Source organism: Centropristis striata, chromosome 12, assembly GCF_030273125.1.
Source record: "Centropristis striata isolate RG_2023a ecotype Rhode Island chromosome 12, C.striata_1.0, whole genome shotgun sequence".
NCBI classification, from domain to species: Eukaryota; Metazoa; Chordata; class Actinopteri; order Perciformes; family Serranidae; genus Centropristis; species Centropristis striata.
The window spans coordinates 21,754,570-21,776,617 of NC_081528.1; the positions used below are offsets into that span (position 1 = coordinate 21,754,570).

The 22,048-nt window shown below is 40.2% G+C and overlaps 1 protein-coding gene across 1 annotated transcript in view; it reads right to left on the reverse strand.

The window, feature by feature from the left end:
* Positions 1-22,048, reverse strand: part of tenm1 (teneurin transmembrane protein 1) — a 202,630-nt gene that overhangs the window by 54,185 nt on the left and 126,397 nt on the right. Inside the window, exons 15-21 of the mRNA XM_059345783.1 lie at positions 19,939-20,173; positions 18,581-18,700; positions 18,225-18,486; positions 14,586-14,871; positions 3,318-3,461; positions 1,847-2,099; positions 1,065-1,085 (exon numbers count right to left, since the gene is read on the reverse strand). Of these exons, the coding sequence (XP_059201766.1) occupies positions 1,065-1,085; positions 1,847-2,099; positions 3,318-3,461; positions 14,586-14,871; positions 18,225-18,486; positions 18,581-18,700; positions 19,939-20,173 (1,321 nt within the window). The remainder of the gene's footprint in view (positions 1-1,064; positions 1,086-1,846; positions 2,100-3,317; positions 3,462-14,585; positions 14,872-18,224; positions 18,487-18,580; positions 18,701-19,938; positions 20,174-22,048) is intronic.

Sequence of the window (22,048 nt, forward strand, 5' to 3'; positions counted from 1 at the left end):
TTGGATTAAATAAATACAAACAAGCCAAAGCATCTTTCCCCTGCTCCCTAAATGATAAAGGGTCTGGCTATGTGAGACTATTTAATAGCTTGCTGGCTATATTTTTTAAGCTTTATTTCTATTTAATCTAATTAGGAGAGCTGCTCGACAATCTCTGCACTCACCCCCAGGCAACTGCTAAAGTACCACTGGTTGGGAATCACTGGCTTAGGCTACAAGTTATCAAGAATTGGGCATCACAGGCACATTTACAATACACACTTGCAGACACGTGTACACTCCCACCCATTCAGTACAACTATAAACACACAGCCAGGTTATCCTTTTTGCATGGTTGGAAACTTTGGCATGCTAGAGATATGGCATCTTGAAAAATCCTCTCTCGGATAAACCCTCTCTGTCTCTTTCAAAAACACCCACAAGCACTCTCTCTCTCTCTCTCTCTCTCTCTGTCTCTCTCTCTCACACACACACACACACACACACACACACACACACACACACATATACACACACACACAAACACACGATCAGCTTGATATAACCCCTGATAGTGGCGCACACGTAGACAGGCACACAAACATCCATGCCAACACACACCCTATAACATCTGTCTAATCTTCTGTCGAACATGGTGTATAGAGCTCACACCACCATCAAGGCTCGGGGCCAGGGACGATGTCGAGGCCATGCAAGGCCTCAGGCTTTTATCCTGGCTCGGGAAGTGAGTGAACCGCTGCATCCTCCAAACAGACTTCCAGTAATCCTCTAAAACGTGAAATCCTTGACATTTTGGCTGATTTCCAATTTACAAATTTAATATCGCCTCGTGAAATTTAAATGGGGATTTGATAGATCTGACTGCAACCTGAGTGTATGCAGATTTTGGACGTGGTGTGTTTGCGGGAAGAGGAAAAGTCAGGTCAACGCAATTATGCAGCAAACGAACCAAGATGAAGTGCTGTGAGGCATTTTGCACCATGTCTTTTCTCTTGACACATGTTCTTTGTATGTATTGGTGTTGTGCAGAAAAACAGACAGAGGTGCTAATCACTAGTTCTCACCTGTGTCTGGTGTCCCGGTTCCTGATAACAAGCCATAAAGGAGCATTTAAAAAGGAGAAAAGAGAAGGAAAAAAACAATCATTTATGATGCTAACGAGAATCACTCAGAATTTCATAGGCTACAACGAGTCAATTTTCTCCTCATAAAGTGAGATTAGGGTTGATTTAGACGGCTGTATTGTTTCACATTAAATATTAACCTAAACAGGAAGCTTTTTGGCATTTCCTCCCAGAGGACAGGGAAGTATCAAATACAGACACTATGAAACCTCCGTCTGAACCAGAAATATTAGTCAGAGATGCAATAATAACAGAGAATGAGAGAGTAATGTTACATAAGGAGAACACTTTACAGGACAAATGACTGTGCAATCCCATCGAGATTCTACGCTTGAGAAAATACAGAAATAGAGAATGTAGTGCCTGCAGCACAGTAGGAGATATCATCGTCATAATCCACAGAAAAAATATCTTTGTTTCACAGCAAAGACTCTCAGCTTCTCTCACACCCTTAAGAGGTAGATTAGAGTCTATGATGTCTGAACCTCACACACTCTGAAGACAAACTTCAGAATGTATTCTGTTGAGATCAAACAGATCACACCCGCAGATGCCAACCAGAGCTAATGCCATACTAACCCATATCAGCCGAGCTAATTTTGTTCTAATTGTGCTCCGCTCAATCCAGTGCTCAAAATCCCGCTGCTACCCACTGTGGGAGATCCCTATCAAGATCAGTCTACTCTTATCACATGCATACCCAACGAGATCATGGCTCTCACTTGAGTTCCAGTATGGTTCTGGTGTATCCGTCGGGATGGACCCTGCGGATGAAGTTGAAGTCCCCCACGTAGAGAGACCCGTCAGGGCCGCTGGCCAGCGCCACGGGAGCGAACAGCATCATATCACGAGCGGCGCCGCTGCAGCTCGGACCGCAGGGGACGCTCCGGTAAAAACCATTTCCCATCACAGTGCTGATGACAGGAGGCTGCTGGGAGAGGAAGACGTTCTCTCCATTTCCCTTGTGGAGGATTCCTACGGAGGGAGGAATGCAATAACTGCCTTTAAGGCTGTGAAAACACATTTTCTCAATCAGCTTCTTACTATGGGTGATGGAAACCTACATAAATGCATTCACTGCCAACGTTTGGACTGTTTGGTCTTTTTCACATGACTTTTTCTGTATTTTCTTGTTTTGTCTGAGCTCCTCTCGCTACATTTACACTAATATGTTTTTGTTTTAAAGTGTATAACTTTTTCTCTGTTTATGCCTAGCATACACAGTGATCTGGCATGTTTTGTTTTTTGAACCGGAAAAAAACAAAGACTTTTGAAAATAATGCTGATGATCTTTTAGTTTCAACTTTTTAGTCACAACATTTGAGAGTGCAGATTTCCGGAGACTGGTCGTCCCTCAAACACAACAATATAGGTAATTTGTAGAGTCAGCAAAATACGACTTATATTTATGTTTTAGATTGTCCTCCACCATTATCTTGCAGATGTAGTAGTAATGAACAAATGTCTCACTTTCACTTAGGAGAGTGGAGTTTGTGTCCAATGTGAAAACAAAAGTTTATACATATTTTTAACATAACCAGCATTTACACCCAGCATTTACGCCTTTTATAACGCCTTACCAGGACATTTTTTTGCCCTAAACTTAGGTCACTGGTTTTGTAGCCCAAACTCACAGAAACTGCAGCCTTTTTTACAACCGTGAACCATACCTGCATGTATAACGACGTGTGTACTATTTCGCTTCGCTATGTACCCTGAACCGAAACACTCACATGTCGTTACGGGTGGTATTGACAAACGACCTATTCTGTTGTTTAGGTTGGTGATCAAGGCCATGCACTCTCTCACAATCTTAACAAAAAGGAAAATTATTTGTGCGTCTGCCTCGTAGTTGGGATTTGTTCCAAAATTTAGTGGGTCCTTCCTTGACCCATGCTACACACTTCCACCAAGTTTCTTTAAAAAAGCCCAGTAGACAAACAAACAAACCCAGTAAAAAGGAAAACTGAATTGAAAACACTCCTGGGGGGAGCTAATAACTCTTGGACTATATTGTGTTATCCTAGTTGTCAAATACATTTCAAATAAAATAAACCAAAAATATTTGTATTCATGTTGTTGCACTCCTAATTCATTTGAAATACACTGCACATGCATGTCAAAAGAAGCTAAACTTTAGTGTCATTTCCAGAAACAAGCATTTGTAAATAAGTACATGTTGTTTGTCCTCACCACTGCGTATGTTGAGGGCGTGGTGCTTGTCCAGAGACCACCCTCCCAGGTTGGAGGGGACCAGTTCAAATCCCTGCATCAGAGCACTCCTCCTCTCCCACTGGATCACACCGGGACATGACTCATACTCGTAGCCGACTGAAACTGTAAAGCAAACACACGCAAGAGGTCTCGATATTATTCACAGTAATAACTATGTGCAGCGGACCTGCTGTGTCTAACACTACAGTATGTTCAGCTAAATGACTGTATGTGGTGGTACAGGACTTGACTGCCAGCCATCTCCCTCAAAACTATACTGTATTGAGTGGTGAGACAGATGAAAGGCCTGTGGCGAGACCTCATCAGTGTGTGTGTTTGAGAGAGATCAGTGAGAAGTGGAGGCGTAATCAGGAGGAGCCCGTCTTCATGAAGGAGCCCTAGAATTAGCTGCTTGGCCTCTTAGTTGTAATGATACGCTGTGCAGCTTCCCACTACAACTAACAACTATCAACAGCTTTTTTTGGCTTGGCAGGATTAAATATGTTTAGACAGTAATTTACCACTTCAGACTTGGAATTCGTTCAGAGGCAGCAGGTGACAAAGCTGTGGGAGTTCTCTAAAACATGTCAACACAAACATACTTACATACATGTCATTTTTCAAACACAATTAAACAAAGACACAGAAGGAAACATATGCATCAAATGATCCACCTTTTTCTAGGGATGACGCCGATCGATCGGCAACTGATCGGATCGGCCCGATATGATAAAAAAAACGATCAAACTAAAAATCGGATCAAAGGTTAATATCACTGATCCGATCATATTATACATACATGTGCTTTACAAGTGTTTGTTATGGTGTGATATACATTCCGGATCCAAAGGTGGCGGTAGTGCGCCGAAACACTGCAGCTTTAAAACGAAGAAGAAGAGTTGTGTTGTGGTCACGCAGCCTGCATGCACCGACAACATGTCTGCCATATGGAACTTTTTCCAAGTGAGTGAGTCCGATGTCACACACGCTAGCTGCGCTAGCAATAATAATATGTTACACTGTACTGTGTAACAATGTGCAATAATGCCACCAATGTTCAGACTGGCATTTTGAGTTTGTTCAGCCTGTTGAATAGGCTCAATTTTTATTTGAATTTTATTTTATTGGATATATGCAACAATACAGCCATTTAAAATGGATAGTATCAATAAATGAGTGAACTTTCAACATGAAGCTTGCCTGTTCTTGACTGCCCTATAGAGGCCATTTTGGCATATTGTATTCCACAGTGCCACTGCTGCTATGAAGGAATATTAAAGTTACTGCTATGCAATAAATAAAGGTCAATCTAGGTAATCTAGTAGTATCTAGTAAATAAATGATTACAAGGTTAACATAAATGAAAGACTATAGGTGCATGAGTGGATGAATTGATGGGGGGAAAACAATAGTAAAATATAAATATTAATATCGTCCCACGTGATTGATCGGTAATCGAATCGGTGAGGCTAGGTGATCGTATCGGTCCCAAAAAACCTGATCGGACCATCTCTACCTTTTTCCAAAGTGGAAAATAACAGAGTACATTTACATTTAAATATTCAAGTACATTCTGTTTTACTTGTGTTTTTACACTACTTTCATTCAGGAGCTATAGTTAATTTGCGGATAAATATTTTACAAGCAAAAGCGTTTAAACAGATGACACTACCTATAAAGCAGTAGTTAAAATGAGTGCTATGTGCTGCAACCAGCCAAAACACTCACATTCTAATAAAAATAGTCAGATATTTTCAACTCTGAAATAAGCTGATTATGTTTAATGATTTTCTGATGAATAATATAGTATTTGCCTCATTATCCCTGAGCACTTTTGCTTCTTGTAAAATCTTGAAGGCAGATTTGTTTTATTTTTGCAAAAGAGTATTTATGCTGGACTATTGGTACTTTTGTTTAAAGCTGCATTTATTGATTTGTTTTTGACCACTTGTTGGCAATCAGTTGCTCCCTTACACATCCACACTGAGCAGCAGGGATTTATTCAGAGTCAAGTGTTTGGCAAGCTCACACTTCACAAGAGCTGGCTAGAATTTCAGTTCTAGAATTAAAATGAAAATAAATAAATAAAAAGAATGGGTTCCTGTTCATAGTTCACAACTCTGCATTTTTTCCACATACATGTTCTATTTGTGTTCAACAGCTACAGTCATTTGAAGCAACTGTAATTAAGTCTGACACTAATTCTTACAGGAAGCAACAGCAGAGAAACACTATTTGAAACAACACCGGATGATTGGTGCCGCAAATCCTGAAGTGAAAATGAGTGTTGACAGGTTATGATCACTTGTTATTATTATTGTTTTTCTTTTTCTTTGCACAGTTATCACCTGAATACAAGCCAAAAAATAATTAGCAAACTATGTTTTGCATCTGGGGTTCTAGATTGATATTTTTTATTTATATTAACATATTGATTAGTGCTGCTTTAAGTACAGCAGTTATTCATGCTATTCATGTGAGTTTTAGATTGACGTGGAGTTCATTTAAAGTAAACTCTACAAGAATTAACTTTAAAGTAAGAAGTCATTACATCTTTCCTGATAGGGGTGTCACAATTACAATTATAGATCAAAAATCAAGATCTATATTAACTTTTCATTTTAATTATCAAAATCAAAAGCAGGATTGGCAAAATTGTAATTTCAACCATATGGCTGATATCATGTAACCTATATTTTTAAAGAAGAGTTCAAAAATGTGAAAAGTAGTTTCAGGGCATGAAACCAATGATCTGTTAATCTTTAGGAAACAAGACTTCTAAAGTAAAAAAAATAGTTCATATTCATGTTTAAATCAAAAACCGATTCAAATTGTGACCTTAACATCCAAAGTCTTATCAAATCTTGGCTTTGGAGAATAGTGACAACCCTGTCCTTAAGTAGGGTTGCAAAATTCTGGGAATTTTCAAAGTTGGAAACTTTTCATGGGAATCAAAGGGAATTTGGGGAATTAACGGGAATTGAAGGTTGGTCCTTAACAGGAAACTTAAGTGTAATTGAGGAAAATATAGTTCTGGAGCATAATCTTGACTAAAACAACCAGATTTCATGCAAGTACACTTGAATAGCTCTGCTAGCTATTCCTCAATCACGTGCACACAGATGGCTTAGGGCAGGGCTGCTGAGGCCACGCCCCTACAGAGACCATGCCCCTTATGGAGACCACGCCCCCTACTGAGACCACACGCCCTACATGCACTGTGCATTCCTCCATCACATGTTCAATTCAGTTAAATTAAAACTTGATAAAGTTGTAAATACCAATAAATCTGTTGAAATGTAAATTTTTCCCCCTATTTTGAATATTTCAAAAATTCCCCAGCTTAACTTCCCATGGAAAATTTCTACCCCTTTGCAACCCTATCCTTAAGTCACCTGTCTTCTCTCTCAGGCATGGTGATGTAGAGAAAATGCATACTGATTTATTTGAGATACTGTCTGTCCTCTCTTGTAAACATTTTGCCTACTTTTCTGTCAAAGTAATGTATAGAATGCCAAAACACTCTTCTGACATTGTGTATAATTAAAGCAGTAGGAGTTAAGGACTGTGACAATTTAAGAATATATAACATTGCTTAAATGACAATAATGATATACTGTACGGTGAGGACAGCTTGATGTGTTTGACACAAACGTGGCAGAAGAATAGCTGTCGCTGTCAATCACTGTTGGCACTGATCTTTCTTAACTTGCTTCATAGTAAACCAACGTTCCTGGGAACTGACGGGCACCCAAGGGAAACTGGGGGAGCAAAGCCAGCTTAAAAAGATGGTGGAATACGTAAGTAGGGGCGATCACATTATGTACACGCTCAGGAGATTCCCTTTAAGAGAAATTCTCAACAGGCACATGGGGCCAATTTAAATCTTCAACTCAATGGTACAATCAATAAAGTGATTGGGGAGGGAAAGTAATGGGTAATTTGGGGCACTGAGAAAGAGAAAAAGAAACCGTATAGTGGTGGACAAAAGTTCTAAGTCCAGGAACTATCGCTTAAGTTCATTCAAATGGTTCATTTGTTTCAATTTTGTGTGTCTTAAGCTCTGATAGGCTTGTGATCTTGAGTTTTTGAAGGGCAGAAAGAGACACAGAGTTTATATTAAAGTGAAATTCACGTGTCTTAAAATGTAACATATTGGCATCGTGTCATTTCTGACCCATGAAGTCACATTGCACCCCCCTTGAAGAACCTGTTTCATGGCCTGGAAACCAATCCATCCTTATGAAAATGCATCAAAGGTTGCCATAAATACACCGGCGTCAGCAGGGACATTGTTTAAAAAAAAAAAAACCTACAATAAAACTGATTTCATTTGAGGAACAAGGCTTTTCCAGGACAAAACGGGCAAAGCAATCTCAAAGGGAAAGTGTCAGTGTTTTGAGAACTGCTTCACAACCCAATATTACTGTAGCTATATTACAAGAAACGACACAAACGTGTACACACTCTCTCACAAACAATACACATGCACACACCGTAGTACATGAATGCACACTCAATATCTCACAGGTGAAAGCTTTCATTCCCCTCTGCTGAAGCCTGAGGCGATGCGTTCACCCCAGCAAACAGAGCATGATCTCCCTTTCGCTTGCTCTTGCTGCCTATGTGTGAGTACATGGAGTGTGTGTGGAGTGTGGACGCTCACATGTGTTGGCGGATGTGTACGTCTCTGTCGTTGTGCCAACAAAGCCCCAGTATCCATTAGGGAGGGGGGGTGTAGGGGCTGCTGCCTCTGATATATGGCAAAAAATATATTATCAACTCAAAGGATTAACTGTTTTTTTACTTAAGTATCTTGAATGCGTGAATGCGTACCTTAACATCAGCTAAAAAAGAGCTACTCAATATTACCAGCCACAACAAAAAAAAAGGGTAAAAAATAACATAAAACATAAATAATAATATATTATATTTTTTTCTTCACTTTGAAAATGCTCTATGGTAAAAAAGGGACAGCATCAAGTATTGACAGAGAGAATTTACACTGGTTTTTACGCTACTCAGTGGATTTTATCCAGTAAATTCACTATTTTCTTATTTTGTTGAAACCAGGACTTTAAGCTCTATGTCGCTATCTTGGTGACTTGCCGTGCACCGCAGTGGGAGTAAAGGCGAGGTGGAGGGTGTGGCAATGCCAATCTAGCGGCGCACTGCAATTTTGATGCCAAGAATGAGTGTGTGTCTCGCATAGTCTGCCGCCCGCCTGCTCTGAGCAGGTCGACAGCTCAGCGTGCATGTGTTCCATAATATTTTGGTCACTCTATTTGGTGAAAACACATCCGTAAACCATCCCTGAAATCACACAAACCCATGTATTCATGTTTTGTTTATCTTTTCACTTCTATTCTAACTAGCTGATGTGATAACACAGGAATAAAATGTTGGCAACACTTTATTGTAACAGCACATGCATTACCATGAATTAATGTATGAATTATTCATGAAAAATCCTGAATTAATGAATGAACTTTATGAAGTCGCAGCAATGTATAAGAATCAATAGTATCTCATGTATGTCTAAATGCAAGAAAAATGTTATTTTATTAATGCAGCATCTCAGAAATCAAAATGGTTGAGATAGCTGAGTTATTTATGATGTTCATGTTTTCAGTCACAGCAGTGCACATGTTTTCTGTTTAATCCATATTTAACTAAGCATGATTTTTTCATGACTTTATCATGTTTGTGGCCCTTTAAGTAAAGTTTTGATAAGATATGATTCTTTGTGACCCTTTAAAATAAAGTCAGCCCTTTTGTGTATTTCGCAATGCATTTGGAAAAAAATACAGATGCAAATTACATCATAATATTGCACCCCATTTTAATTATCAATACTAGTTAGGAAAATATGTTATTTATCAGTATTAAAGAGACCAGGTCGCCTCTTTAGAAAAACAGAAGACAAATCGCTCACGCAGGTAGTGGAGGAGCAGTGAACCAGAAGGTGCTCTTTAGCGAGGAGCAGAACACATGAAAAGGCAGCGTTTGCCCCGATGAAGACCTGTGCTGGCTCAGGGATGCTGGCTTTTTAAAAATCTCTGCAAATTATTTTAATATTCTGAAAGTAACCTGGGCAAGAAATAAAGGTTTTTTAACGTTTGCCTTAGTGTTTTTTTTGCTTTTGATTTCAGGTTACCATTTTATTTGAAGGGCCAAAAACATGATGAAGTTAGAGGAGATAATGCTAATAATCATAGATTCAACTGAATACTTGTGCACTGCTGTGACTGATCTGTCCCTTTAAATGCAGACTTACCTATCAAGAAAGCATATATTAATAACTGAGAAAGAAACCATGCAGGTTGGAACACCTTAGTTGTTGCATTAGTTAACATGTACTTAATAAGTATTTTTGTACATTCCTGACATGAGGTGTGACGAGGTTTCTCATGCCACGAGATCTCGCAAGATTAAAGTCGACGAGGTGTGACATTAATGAAGTCATGTTTTTTCATGTATTAGGGTGATGCATTAGTTCCTGCTAATGAATGTAGCCTTACCATAAAGTGTTAACAAGTAAGTTTAACAGTATTCCTGTTAGTGAGGCCAGCAAGAAAAAAGGGTGATTCTTACCAGAGTGTTAGGGGCCTGTACTGCCTTTAATTAGGTAACTTACAGCCATCTGAAGGCAGTAGGTATCTGTTCCCTCTGAAGTCTCTGACTGGAGTGATGTTGCACGGATCAGCTGGTTTTGTAAATAAAACATCAGACAAGTGCAAAATAACCACAGAAACTAGCAACCGCCGTGCACATCAAACTTTTTGCTTTGCTTAATTATTTTACAGTTTCTGCTGCACATCAACAGGCATGCTAGAGTCGGACACATCCATACAGTTCCATGAGAAACTGTTGATCGCTTAAAAAACTTTGCTTTTTGCTAATACCTCCCTCAGGACGGTGAGTTCTTGCCAGTCTTCACCCGGTCTCCATTTAAAACACTGTGTAACCAGGGTAACGGCTGCCGGCCTCATTATTTTTAAATGAGTTTGGCAAAAGTATCGCCTGGATGTGTTTTTAATTATAATACAGGCAAACATGAGGCTGTGATGAGCAACATGATATGATAGAGAATGTTTTAAAGCGGTGTTCCCAGAAACAAAAAAAACTTGTTTTTAAAATCCTAATTTATTTGCGGATCATTACCACGATCACGTTAATGTGGAAATGTGGAGATTAAAGAGGTAACAACTCCCTTCCCAGCAATTATTTTTGCAAACCATTAGACTTTACAAATAATTACAGGAAAAAAACATGCAAAAATATATACCACATACTAAATTCTACATTTATATTGTTTTAGGAGCTGCTGTTGAATCTAATTGCATATATTTTAACTTTAAGTGTAAAGACAAATTAAATGATGCATTAAGCACTACTATTATGCGCAGAAAACATAGTGGACCACAAATCATTAACATGTCCACAAAGGTCCAATGCTCTTGGCAGTATATGTGAGCTGCTGTATTCATATTTGAAATTCTGCAGATCTCAGATAATTTCCCCCTGAGGAAAACTCTCCACAGGATTCCCAAACTGTCAGCGTATCATGACTGGGAGTGCTCTGTCTTTAAAGGGGATGAAAGCAGTGAATTGATTGGCCATGGCCTCTAACATGCCCACCCATAATGTATGATAATGCGTTCTTTCTGATCCCACCCATGCCAGGGAGCACCACAGGTGTGCCGAAGGAGCCTGGCCACAAAATTACCAAAAGTGCATTTGGCATGCTCTGGATTGGCAGGGAGCACTTGACTGTGATCTGGACACTGCAGGGTTCATGAAAAATAAGCCCTCTTGTGTGCACAGAGCAACAACAAACCCACCATCAGAATAAAATCTAGTATTTATCCTGCCATATGATTATTTCCACGCAAATATCATACTTATCATAGAGGATGTATGACATCTCTCAGTTGTTTCTTCTAAACATTAATATGCGCAGGCACACAGGCTGCTATGTGACTGCATGTATCCAGGGCAGCTCCCCCCGCTGAAAATATGACACACCAAGAACTATAGAGAAGGAAGGATCAGGGGGAAACATGGATTGAGAAGAGAGAACAAGGGAGGGCAGGGGAAGACAGGACAGAAGCAACAGGGGAGATCAGAGAGAATGGAGGAAATAACAAGCAGGGAAGAGAAGAAAAGAGTTCAGCAGAGGACAGAAACACAGGAAACACAGGAAACACAGCGAGGGGAGAGGAAGACAGGAGGCGAGGGAAGGGGGTAAGAAGGGCAGGGCGGGAGTTGGTTCAGCAAAGCAGGGCAAATAAAAAAAGAGAAACAGGATCATAGGAGTTGAGAAAAGGTGAAAGATCAGGAGCGAGCTAGAGCAGATGAAATGCAGCTCTAACAGATAAGGAGAGGAGGAGGGGATGGATCAGGAGGAGAGAGAAAGCCTCGGGATGGAGAGATGCAATCTTTGTATGAGACCATACACTCGAGTGGACAAAGCTTCTGGTATACGCGCGATATCTCGGCGCTTATGGAAAGCTCTCTCTCGCAGCTCTGCTGTTTGTCTACAACCTTCCACAGTAAGAATGTGGTGAACACAGAGAGCAGGGACATTATCCCTTAAATTACCCATAGAAAGTTCAAAGCTTAGGCCTCGGTTGTATCTTAAAAATGGCTGTGTTTGCTATAATGAACCCAGAGTGCAGTAACACTAACATTTATACATTCAGAACATCTTTTACTTGAACAGGTGAGAGAGGACATTGGGGGGAAAAAAAGACAATGGGCCACATTGATGAAAACTTTCCATGCACAGATTTGTATTTTGCACATGCACACATTTTTCTCCATAGAGCCAGTTCTGTCAAACTGTCAAGAGGGCTATCTCCCTGCCACTGCAGATGATATCTTTACTGCCAGCTACTCTACGGCATATTTGTCGAGCCATCCACCTTTCTGTTCTCTCTTCTCAATATAGCTCTAGTCTCCTCTGCCGTCTGAAGGTCTTGGAAAGGTGATACAGAGCCTAAACTGCTCACTGTTCACCTCTTCACAAGATACACTTGCAAATGCTTTTACTACATGTTTTGAACATAGACTGTATAAAAGAAATGGACGAGCCTCCAGGTCTGAAAAAGGAAAGCCGTAAGTGCCTTAAATCTGCATTCTTTCTAATGGCCAGCAGGGGGGCGACTCCACCGGTTGCAAAAAGAAGTCAGATTGCATAGAATTATATGAGAAAATTAATCTAGGTCTGATTTATTACCTCAGTAAACACTTTCTTAATGTGTTTATGGTCTCAATCACTAGTATTTGTGGCGTAGCAATGTTGTGATTGACAAGTCCCTACCACAGCAACCTGTCCATCAGGGGAGAAACATGGCAAAGCATATACACATGGCACTGTCTACATTTATATATCCATTAACCTGTTTTGGGTGTTGTCAGTGTTTTCCTGAAAAATGAAGCTAATGCAGAAATGTCTTAAACCTGCATTCTTCCCACTGGCCAACAGGGGGCGAAAAGAAGCCAGGTTGTGTGAAAGTCAATAGGAAAGTCATTAGAACTGCAGGCCACAACCTAATGGCTGACCTAACGGTGGTTACTACCTTCTATTCACTCTTCGGTTTTTGAATTCCATGACAAATGATGATAATGATAAACTATAGTGGACACTTGTTCTGCAGTAAGCTACTATTACAGAAACCAGACCTTGATATTACAATAATTATTTATAATCAGGCAATCTCCAATCACTCATTTCCCGGTGAGAGACATTAAGAATTGGTTAATTACCTACTGAATGGTCAATCATTTACAAGACCACTTTCAATCAGACTTTAGTGCAAACCACAGTACTGCAACAGCTGCTTCAAGACCTTACAGTTAATAGGGAGGATGATAGACTCTCTGCTCTAGTATTGTTGGATCTCAGAGTTTGACACAGTTCATCAAAACATCTTATTTCAAACACTTAAAAAGTGATAGCCCTTATTTTTCTTTTATTTACTGTTTCAATTGATTCTGAAGGCCAGACTTCTCACTGTATTTCTCAGGGACTAATCTGTACAAATCCAATGAATCATATCCGTGCATGAAGTATGAAGCGAACCCACAAGCATGTAAAAGTACTCTGCTATGTTTCATCTTTTATTCCCAACATAAAAAGAAAAAAAACTTGTCTATTAAAAACTGGTCTATTGAAAACATTAGTGATATTTGGCCAGACGTTTAAGCCTCCAGATACAGAAAAAGAGTTTATTTTTGCACCGAAATCAGCGAATAGCAGACAGAATGGTAAGTGTAGTTAACATATTTTAGCTTGAAACTTTGGGGGCCTTTATTTCAGTTGGTTGAGAATCTATGTTTTGATTTGATGATATTCTGGACTGATTTAATGAATCTGTATTTTGTTTTTATCCTGTTTTTACTACTGACTGGTGTTGCATGTGTTCTTGTTTTTATTCTATTCATTTTCTTAATTTTTATTCTACTTTCTTATTGTTATTTTGTCTTATTTAAAAAAATATATATATTGTTCTCGATAACCCTTCAATGTATCCATATAATTTGTCACAAAATTGTATCACTTTGACTATTTTCAGCTTTTTTCATCTGTATGGTCGTACGTGTTGTGTCTGTTTTTGTTGAGAAAAGCAATAAACAAAGTTGGGGGGAAAAAAACAACCAATCTTTAAGCTTGTTTGTGTTGTTTGTTAGCTTTAACCTGCAGTGGCTGACACGGTGTTAGTGATTGTGAAGCATACAATATCTGCTAGGATGTTACGGTGCATTTACACTCTCTGTACTGACAAGTCCACTCTGCTCTGCAGGCATTAGGTTTCTTTTACAGCTTTTGATTGGCTTTAGAAGTTGTGACATATCTAATGTATCTTGCCCTGCACATGTTTAAATCTCAGATTGTGGTGAGACATTTTCCCCTTCAGCAGAGGAATATGGAAACACCTCGCCAGTGACAAACTTTGCACAGAGACAAGACAAGTCAGACATTTTAGGGGACATGAACATAAAAAGAAACAACACATTTTGTGAGGGACAAAAAAAAGTGTCTGTATCTGCACGGAAATAGAAATGCAGAAAGAGAGATGACAGAATAAGTAGAAGGATCACATGGGAACTGCAGAGGTGCACATGATAAGTGTCTGTAACCCTGAGACCACAAGGGTGCCCCGGATGATTTGTTATCTTAAGTTAGAAAAAAGGAAACATTTGGACTGAGGCCTGTTGTAATATACTGTATGTTCTACCTACCAGTTGCGTAAGTGAGACCCCAGACTTCCTGGCCGTAAACATCAGTCTTGTTCCAGACCAGCCTGTGGACCAGACCAGGACCGGCAGGATACCAGCGCTGGTACAACCGTCCCTGGACTGAAGCGCGGACGTGCACCTTAGACAGACCGCCCAGTGGGGAGATGGGGGACAACGGGGAGGGAGGAGTGAGTAGGATTCTCAGCAGAGAGAGGTAGCCTGCAGCACGGGTGCTCAAATAATTCAGCTTCAAAAAGGCTCCGGGGATTGAAACTTCTTCCTGCACCGCCTAGGGAGAACAAGATAGGGAGCACAGTGAGAAATGCAGGTAATGGAAGGAGGAGAAATGACAGAATATATGAAAGAAAGGTGTTTTATCATTGCTTTGTATTTGTATAATGAGCTGACATAATTAGGGCTATTGGCAGGTACACGAAGAAACAGCTCACACAGTAATTTGCAGTGAATGCAGCAAATATGTGTCAACCATGTTACAATAAGAACATAATGTTTCTTTCTTAAAGAATACTTCTCAGTGAAATTATGTTGTCTGTACCACAATGGGTTTTTTTCTTTAAATAAAATGTAGAGTGCAGCAAATCTAAAGCCCATCTCTAATAAACAGGAGCTGCTGCAGCAAACAGTCATTCATCCACTATATTTCTCATGGCAAAAGCCAGATGCTGTTGGAGTCAGTTATCACCTCACCTCACAAATGAAATGATCTCCAAAGCTCCTTTCACAAATAGAGTCTACATGTCCCTGACATGTTCAGGGACATTACCTGCATCGGGTCATGTGTGAATCAGAACAGAGATCAATTTTCTTACAAATCTGTATTGACCAAGTAACATTTCAGGAAAGAAGCCTGGATGGCTGTGTTGTGAATGAAAGTAGCAACAATGCAGGGACAAGCATATAAAGGGTTACATCCGTCCATCTGACAAAAGACACTTTCACATGGAGCGAGTGAAAGTATTGTACTACACAGGAAACACAGATACAAATGAGCTATAAAGGTAACTCTGACTCAATGGTTGTGCTGGCATGGCCACCTAATAAACCAAACTAAACATATTTGAATCCACAACTTGTTTAAAACTAACTTAAGACTAAGGAAATGATCATAGATTTCTGCAGGTCCAAGCCCCCTCTTCAGCCAGTGAATACCTGTGGGTTGGACATGGAGGTGGTGCCAAGTTCTAAGTATCTAGGTGTATACCTGGATAATAAGTTGGACTGGTCCCTAAACACAGACGCTCTCTACAAAAAGGGGCAGAGCTGCCTCTTTTTCTTAAGGAAGCTCAGATCTCTGGACATGTGTAGTAAGATGCTGCAGATGTTTTATCAGTCTGTGGTGGTAGTGTGTTGTTTTATGCTGCAGTCTGCTGGGGAGGCAGCATCAGACACAGAGATGAAGGCGGTTGGACAGACTGGTCTAAAGAGCTGGTTCTGTGGTTGGAGCCAGGTTGGACACACTGGAGGAGGTGGTGGAGAGATGACCTGTCAACATGTTCTAGTCCATCCTGAAATACCCAGGTCATCCACTACACAAATCCTTTATGAACCAAAAAACAGCAGTGGTCTCTTCTTCCAGAGTTACCAGTCTAACTGAATTTCCTCTTAGGGATAAATAAAGTAATTTTGATTTGATTTGATTTGATTTAAGGATTAGCATTCAGGATCATGAAAAGTTTGTCTCACAAACTTTTTGTATATTTAATACAGTCCACCGAACAAAAACAGCTCCTTTCCTGCCACGTTCCTGAAAATAAATCAAGACCTTTTCTGCCACATACACGTACACCTGGCCTGGCTCCATTTTCTTATTCTTTTTTTGAGTTTCATGGCAGTTGGCATCCATACGTTTTGCATTACGGCCATCTGCTGGACTGTCCTTTCCCCCATTTATTTCAGCATTGCCACGACATGTGTGACAAAGGTGCCAGACGGAAACACTCCTGAATGTAGTGCATGTGTGAATAATGAAAATGTCTATCAGAGCCTGAAAGGTTATCCCAGTAATTTTCTCCAAAACTATGTGTGAAAGAGCCTTAAGACGACTATCTCTGACACATTTTCATCAAAACCTAAAGGCTTTGATTCCATTTCTTAACACAGGTGAACACAGAGGGTGTTATTAAGCCCACTGTGCACATCAAGTACTGTTCTTTCCTTTTATGCGCTGGCTGCCTGTTTGTCCTGAGGTGTTATTTGTCATGAGGATAAAATGTTCCTTCACTTTGACAATGTGTTCAATCCCCATCTCATCAGATTTGGTAAAAATGGGCTTGAACTTGTGTAGAATATGTGTTGTGGATATGAACAATAATATTTAGAGGCAAAATCATCAGTTTCCTCTGCCACAAAAGGATTGTGTGACCGTGGCACATATTGGATATGACATTTTCTGCAGTCTATCATGTGTCCTGATAACAAGAAAACAACTTTCTGTGTACCGAGAGTTTTAGTTGGAACTGAAATGAGGTCAGGGTGAGGTTTTGGTCACTGTACTAAAAAGTCTTTGGAGTCACGTCAGAGGGTAAATATATAATCACCAGTCTGACCTCCACACCTGACTTTCAGCCACCTAATTTGCTTCTGCGGTGTGGAAGTATATGGATGGAGTACAAATTTGCATTTTGCTCATTCCTTATTTGCATGATGCAAATACGAATCGAGCTAAATTTGCAAAATCCTGTGAGACCAGGTTGGTTTGTTGCTGAGCTGTAACAAATTGAGCTCTTGCTGCCTGTCATCTGCACACATGAAGCAGTGCATGGTTACATTTTACATCCAGACTTTCGGATTGTATTCAATCCTTACTCCTCATTTAAAAAAAAGTTGCTCTCATGTCCTTCAGGGACAAACACGTTGGTTTCAAAAACTGCCATGTAATTAAATATTAATATTATTTTCCACTTCATTGAGTCAAATCTTTTTACAAACATAATTCTTGATCATAACTTCCAAACAGGCATTTAATTTTAACCTTTTAAATGCTGTTTCTTTGCATAATGAAAATGTCCCCTTCCTGTGAATTTCCCTTCCTGAAACTGCAATAAATTAGAGTTTGTTTGTACATAATGCCTGTTTTTCAAAATTAAAAAAACAAACCAAAATTGATTTATTTCTGTATACTAAATGGTAGTTTAGTATACAGTTTAGGGATTAATTTCACAGTCTGGGATATGTAAATGATTAGCAACAAAAACGATTTTATTGCATTGCATCAAACACTGCAGTGCTCTATAATACAGCAGCAATAACCCCAAGCAGGAAAACAGGATGGATTTGCCCCATAGAAAATGGTTAAATCTGGTGGGAAATTAAAAAAAAAAGTAGTTTTGAAGCCAGAGCTCTCGATTAAAAGTCTGATATAATGTATCATTTCATATTGTGATGGCTGTGGGATCAAATATTGTGGTTTTAATAGGTTTCAGTGAAGACATTTTGTCCTTTCAGGTCTTCGTGTCTGTATTTTGGCTACACAGTTTATCATAGACTTATTATACGAGCTAAGGTTAAACTTCCAAAATAAAAAAAATAAAAAGTGCATTTATGTGTGCCAAGCCAAAATGACTGAAAAACTAAAAATGAAAAAGCGCACACGTGTCCCCAGTGAGGGGGACAGTTTGGTACCTGTAGCTCTGGTACTGCTGGCCCCTTATCTGCACATGCTCCTGTGTATCTGGGGAGCGGGTAGGGCAGGACCAGCGGGTAGGGACTCAAGACGCTCCTGATGTCACATTGAGGAGGTTGAGCTTCCTCCCTGGACATGGTCACCTGATCCAGAACCAGGAAGTTGTTGCTTGGCGTCCAGATGGTGCGTGTCTGTGGCAGGAAGGGTGGGCGCTGGAACATCAGGGTCATAGACATTGCGCCCAATGTCACCAAGTCAAAGCTAGAAATAAACGACAGTGAGATAATAAGATCGGAGCAAAAGGGAAATAAATAAAAGCATATGTTTTGTGTGTTCTGCGTGTGGATGTCTCTACCTGCCATCCTGCCTACTGATAGTGTAGCCATACTCTGGATGCTGTGGGAAGGTGATGTTGACTCCAACCAGTGGAGAGCCATCCGGCAACGCGACGCTACCTCGAACCACAGCTACGCGACTGGAAAAACAAAGGCGGGAAGCAGAGGGAGAAGGAGGGACACACAAAGAAAGGGAGAGATGACAGGTTTACAGTGATGGAGAACATAATGACAGTTTGAAGAGGGACGCATATTGTGCCAAACGACCTTGTGAGTAAAGAAAAAGCAACTGCATTTATTCTGCTCAGTACAATTCTCTCCTTTAGCACAGAGAAATCTGCCAGAGATTGCCAGGATACAACGACCATAAATATAGCTTCACCCACAGTAAAACCTTTCAACACCCTGTCATATAAAAAACAAAACTTCCACATCATGTTTATATTACAGTGACAGTGGTACCTGCAGCAGAAAGGGCTGTGTTGTTCTTTAAATAGACCCTAAACTATCAGTCACTTCCACACTATTTTTGAAATATTCATCTTGATTTTGCAGGTAAAGTGTGAAATACACTGCTTAGATTTGGAATAATCGCTGAACTGGTCAAATGAAGACAGATTAGGACAGACGTGTGTGTACACACATAGACATACACACACACACACTCATTGATGGAGCCTATCTGTTACTCCAGAAGAGGGATAAATGAATGATGGTGGGGTTTCTCCGGGTGGCTGCATTGGCCCGTTTGTTACTCCTGTCCTGAAAGCTGCCATCGATTTCCCCTCTGAAAAAACTGCCATATAATTAATTTATTTGTTTATTCGACAAGTGAACCACGGCGAGGGGGGGGGGGGAATGCACTTTGCCATTTTTCAGAGAGGCATCACTTCTTGTTTTCCAATCCGAACTTTCTAGGTCATCGTCTTGCTGTTGAGATGTGTTTCCTCTCTTAGATGGCAGTGAGAGGCCACTGAAAAATTGATGGGGACACCTTTATGACTGGTGTAACTGAATGACACATTAATATGTAACAAACAAATACTCTACTACTGTTTGCAGCCTGACACTGATACCCGAGGACGACTCGGTGCCGTGTGGCTGCTAATCTCCATGGGAACGCAGATCACTGAAATGTGTGCGCAGGCATGTGAGCACATGAAAAGCCTCATTTACATGCAAACACACACAGTCTCATTAAACAAATAATGTGCAATGGATGATTCAGTGCATTACTACGGATGTATTTACTTCATTATCTACAAGTCATGTCTTTCTACATGCTCTATAGGAGGACAACTCAAGGACACAGAGGCACAAAACAAATGGAGGTATTGGCATGCAGATCCAGGCGAACAAAGAGTATACAAGTGCATACCTGGTATCAAAGGGCACGTCTCCAGGGAGAGTGTGTGTGGCCGATTTGCCGAGGAGGAAGCGTATGCGGCGGTAGAAGCTGTGAGTGTGTGTGCTGGTGGGCGAGGGGGGTGTGGTGGGGGGCAGCGGGCTCTGCTGCAACAGGGCCAAGGGGTCGGCCGAGCCGTGGCACAGAGGGTCGGAGCCGCAGCTCAACTGCTCGCAGCAATCTGGGTCCACACAGTCCATGAGGCCATCTGAAATGCACAGGAAGTTAAACATTTATAAAATAACATACTTAAAATACACACAAATAGCATTAACGTGAGGAGTTAGTTGTTTAGGCGGTACTTGAATTTACACAGTTAATATAGGCGAGACATTAAAATCTTTATTGTGGATAGTTAATAAAGACTTTAATAGATTTAAGTGACTAAAAGGTGCTGAGAACACATTTCTATTCTAAAGGCCAAGATACTGTATATATCTGCAGTGGAAAGACATGAAGAAGATGCCATAAAACCTCAGAAGTGCCAAGAAATAATTTTTCTACCGCTGGCCGGTGAGAAACTCTACCGGAGCAATCTAATCTCCAACAATGAACTGCACATGTATCATCATTATCCCGAGTATCAATCAAATGAGATTCATTAGGGGCCATCAGTGTACAATTATAGCATCTATTGTTATAAATCAGACCTGAATCACCGGCATTATTTGAATGTGATCCATAAAAGTCCGGAGTAAACAATGAGTCGCAGATACAAACCGAGTCGGCAGGTAATAGGAGCCCGGCTGGCATTTGTGTTTCCTATTTCAAGCCTGTTTCTGAAAAGGCAGGAAGCAGTGCTGACATTTAAATGCATCTGACCACAGAGCAGAGAGCGAAAGGCCAACAATATTCTATTATAACCTCCTCCTACAAAGGTAGCATAGTACAATGGTTGATTTCCATAAGATTCACTACTTCAACTTGAAAGCGCACTATTAATTGAAATTCTAATATCACTGTCATTAAAAGGACACACACGTTTGTAGCATATTATGCAGGCATGGTTGTTTACCATTACGCACAAAGAAGCACGGTAAAAATGTAGATTTGGAACATATGTAAATCGTATAAATATGTATGATTTCCCTGCCTGGTGTAAAAAAAAAATGCAGTTTTTTCAAGAGGGAGAACAATACATGTGCTTTTCTCTCCCATCCAGGCGGAATAATTGAAACCCACTCTTCAAAGTTCCTCTTTATTCTCTGATTACTTGTGATAGCATCTTTCCATCTCTGCCTATCTTCAGAGACAAAAAGATTGCTGTGAGAGAAGGGTATGAGAGCCTACGGTATATCTGCCAATTAAGGGAGATGGCTGAATTGTGTGGTAGAAAATTATGGTATCTCAAAAGCTGTGCAGAGAGGTAGAAGGACGGAAAGATAAGAGAAGTGTAAGTGTTCTCCATGAGGCTTTGTTAGTGAGTCTTTTCTCCAGCATAATCAGCCCTAAACTGAACAGTTTGATTCCTACAGAGCAGACACTACATCAATATGCATATGGCATTATGATTCCATATAATGCCTTACAGTATGTACATTGCTTTTTGCATTTCTGCTGCAGTGGAGAGAAGAGACCTGTCCCCCCTTCACCCACTCACCACTTCTACTTTCCTGCTCATTCAGAGAGAAAGAAAATGTGATATTAAATTAAGTCAACACATAGGCATTGACAGGATATTCTAGCAATTTAGCACTGCACTTTCATAATGTCAGGGATTCATAAGAGACAGATAAAAAATATTCATATTTAAAGAAGCAAAGGCAGAGTTATCCTGTCTTTTAGTCCAAGTATGGCTCAAACTGCATAAACACACAGGATCCTACACTTCCCATGATGCAAACAACAGCACCTTTCTATCACACACCCCCTGCCTGCCGGTGCCCAAGTCCTTTTAATAAGGCACTTTGGTAATAATGCTCTTTTTCTTGAAGAGAGTAAGATGAGATTGATACTGCTCTCACATCTGTCCTTTTAATTTACAGCCAGTTAGCTTAGCTTAGCATAAACGCTTCATCAGAGGGAAACAGCTCGACTGCCTCTCTTCAAAAGGTAATAAAATCTGCCTACAAGGACCTCTAAA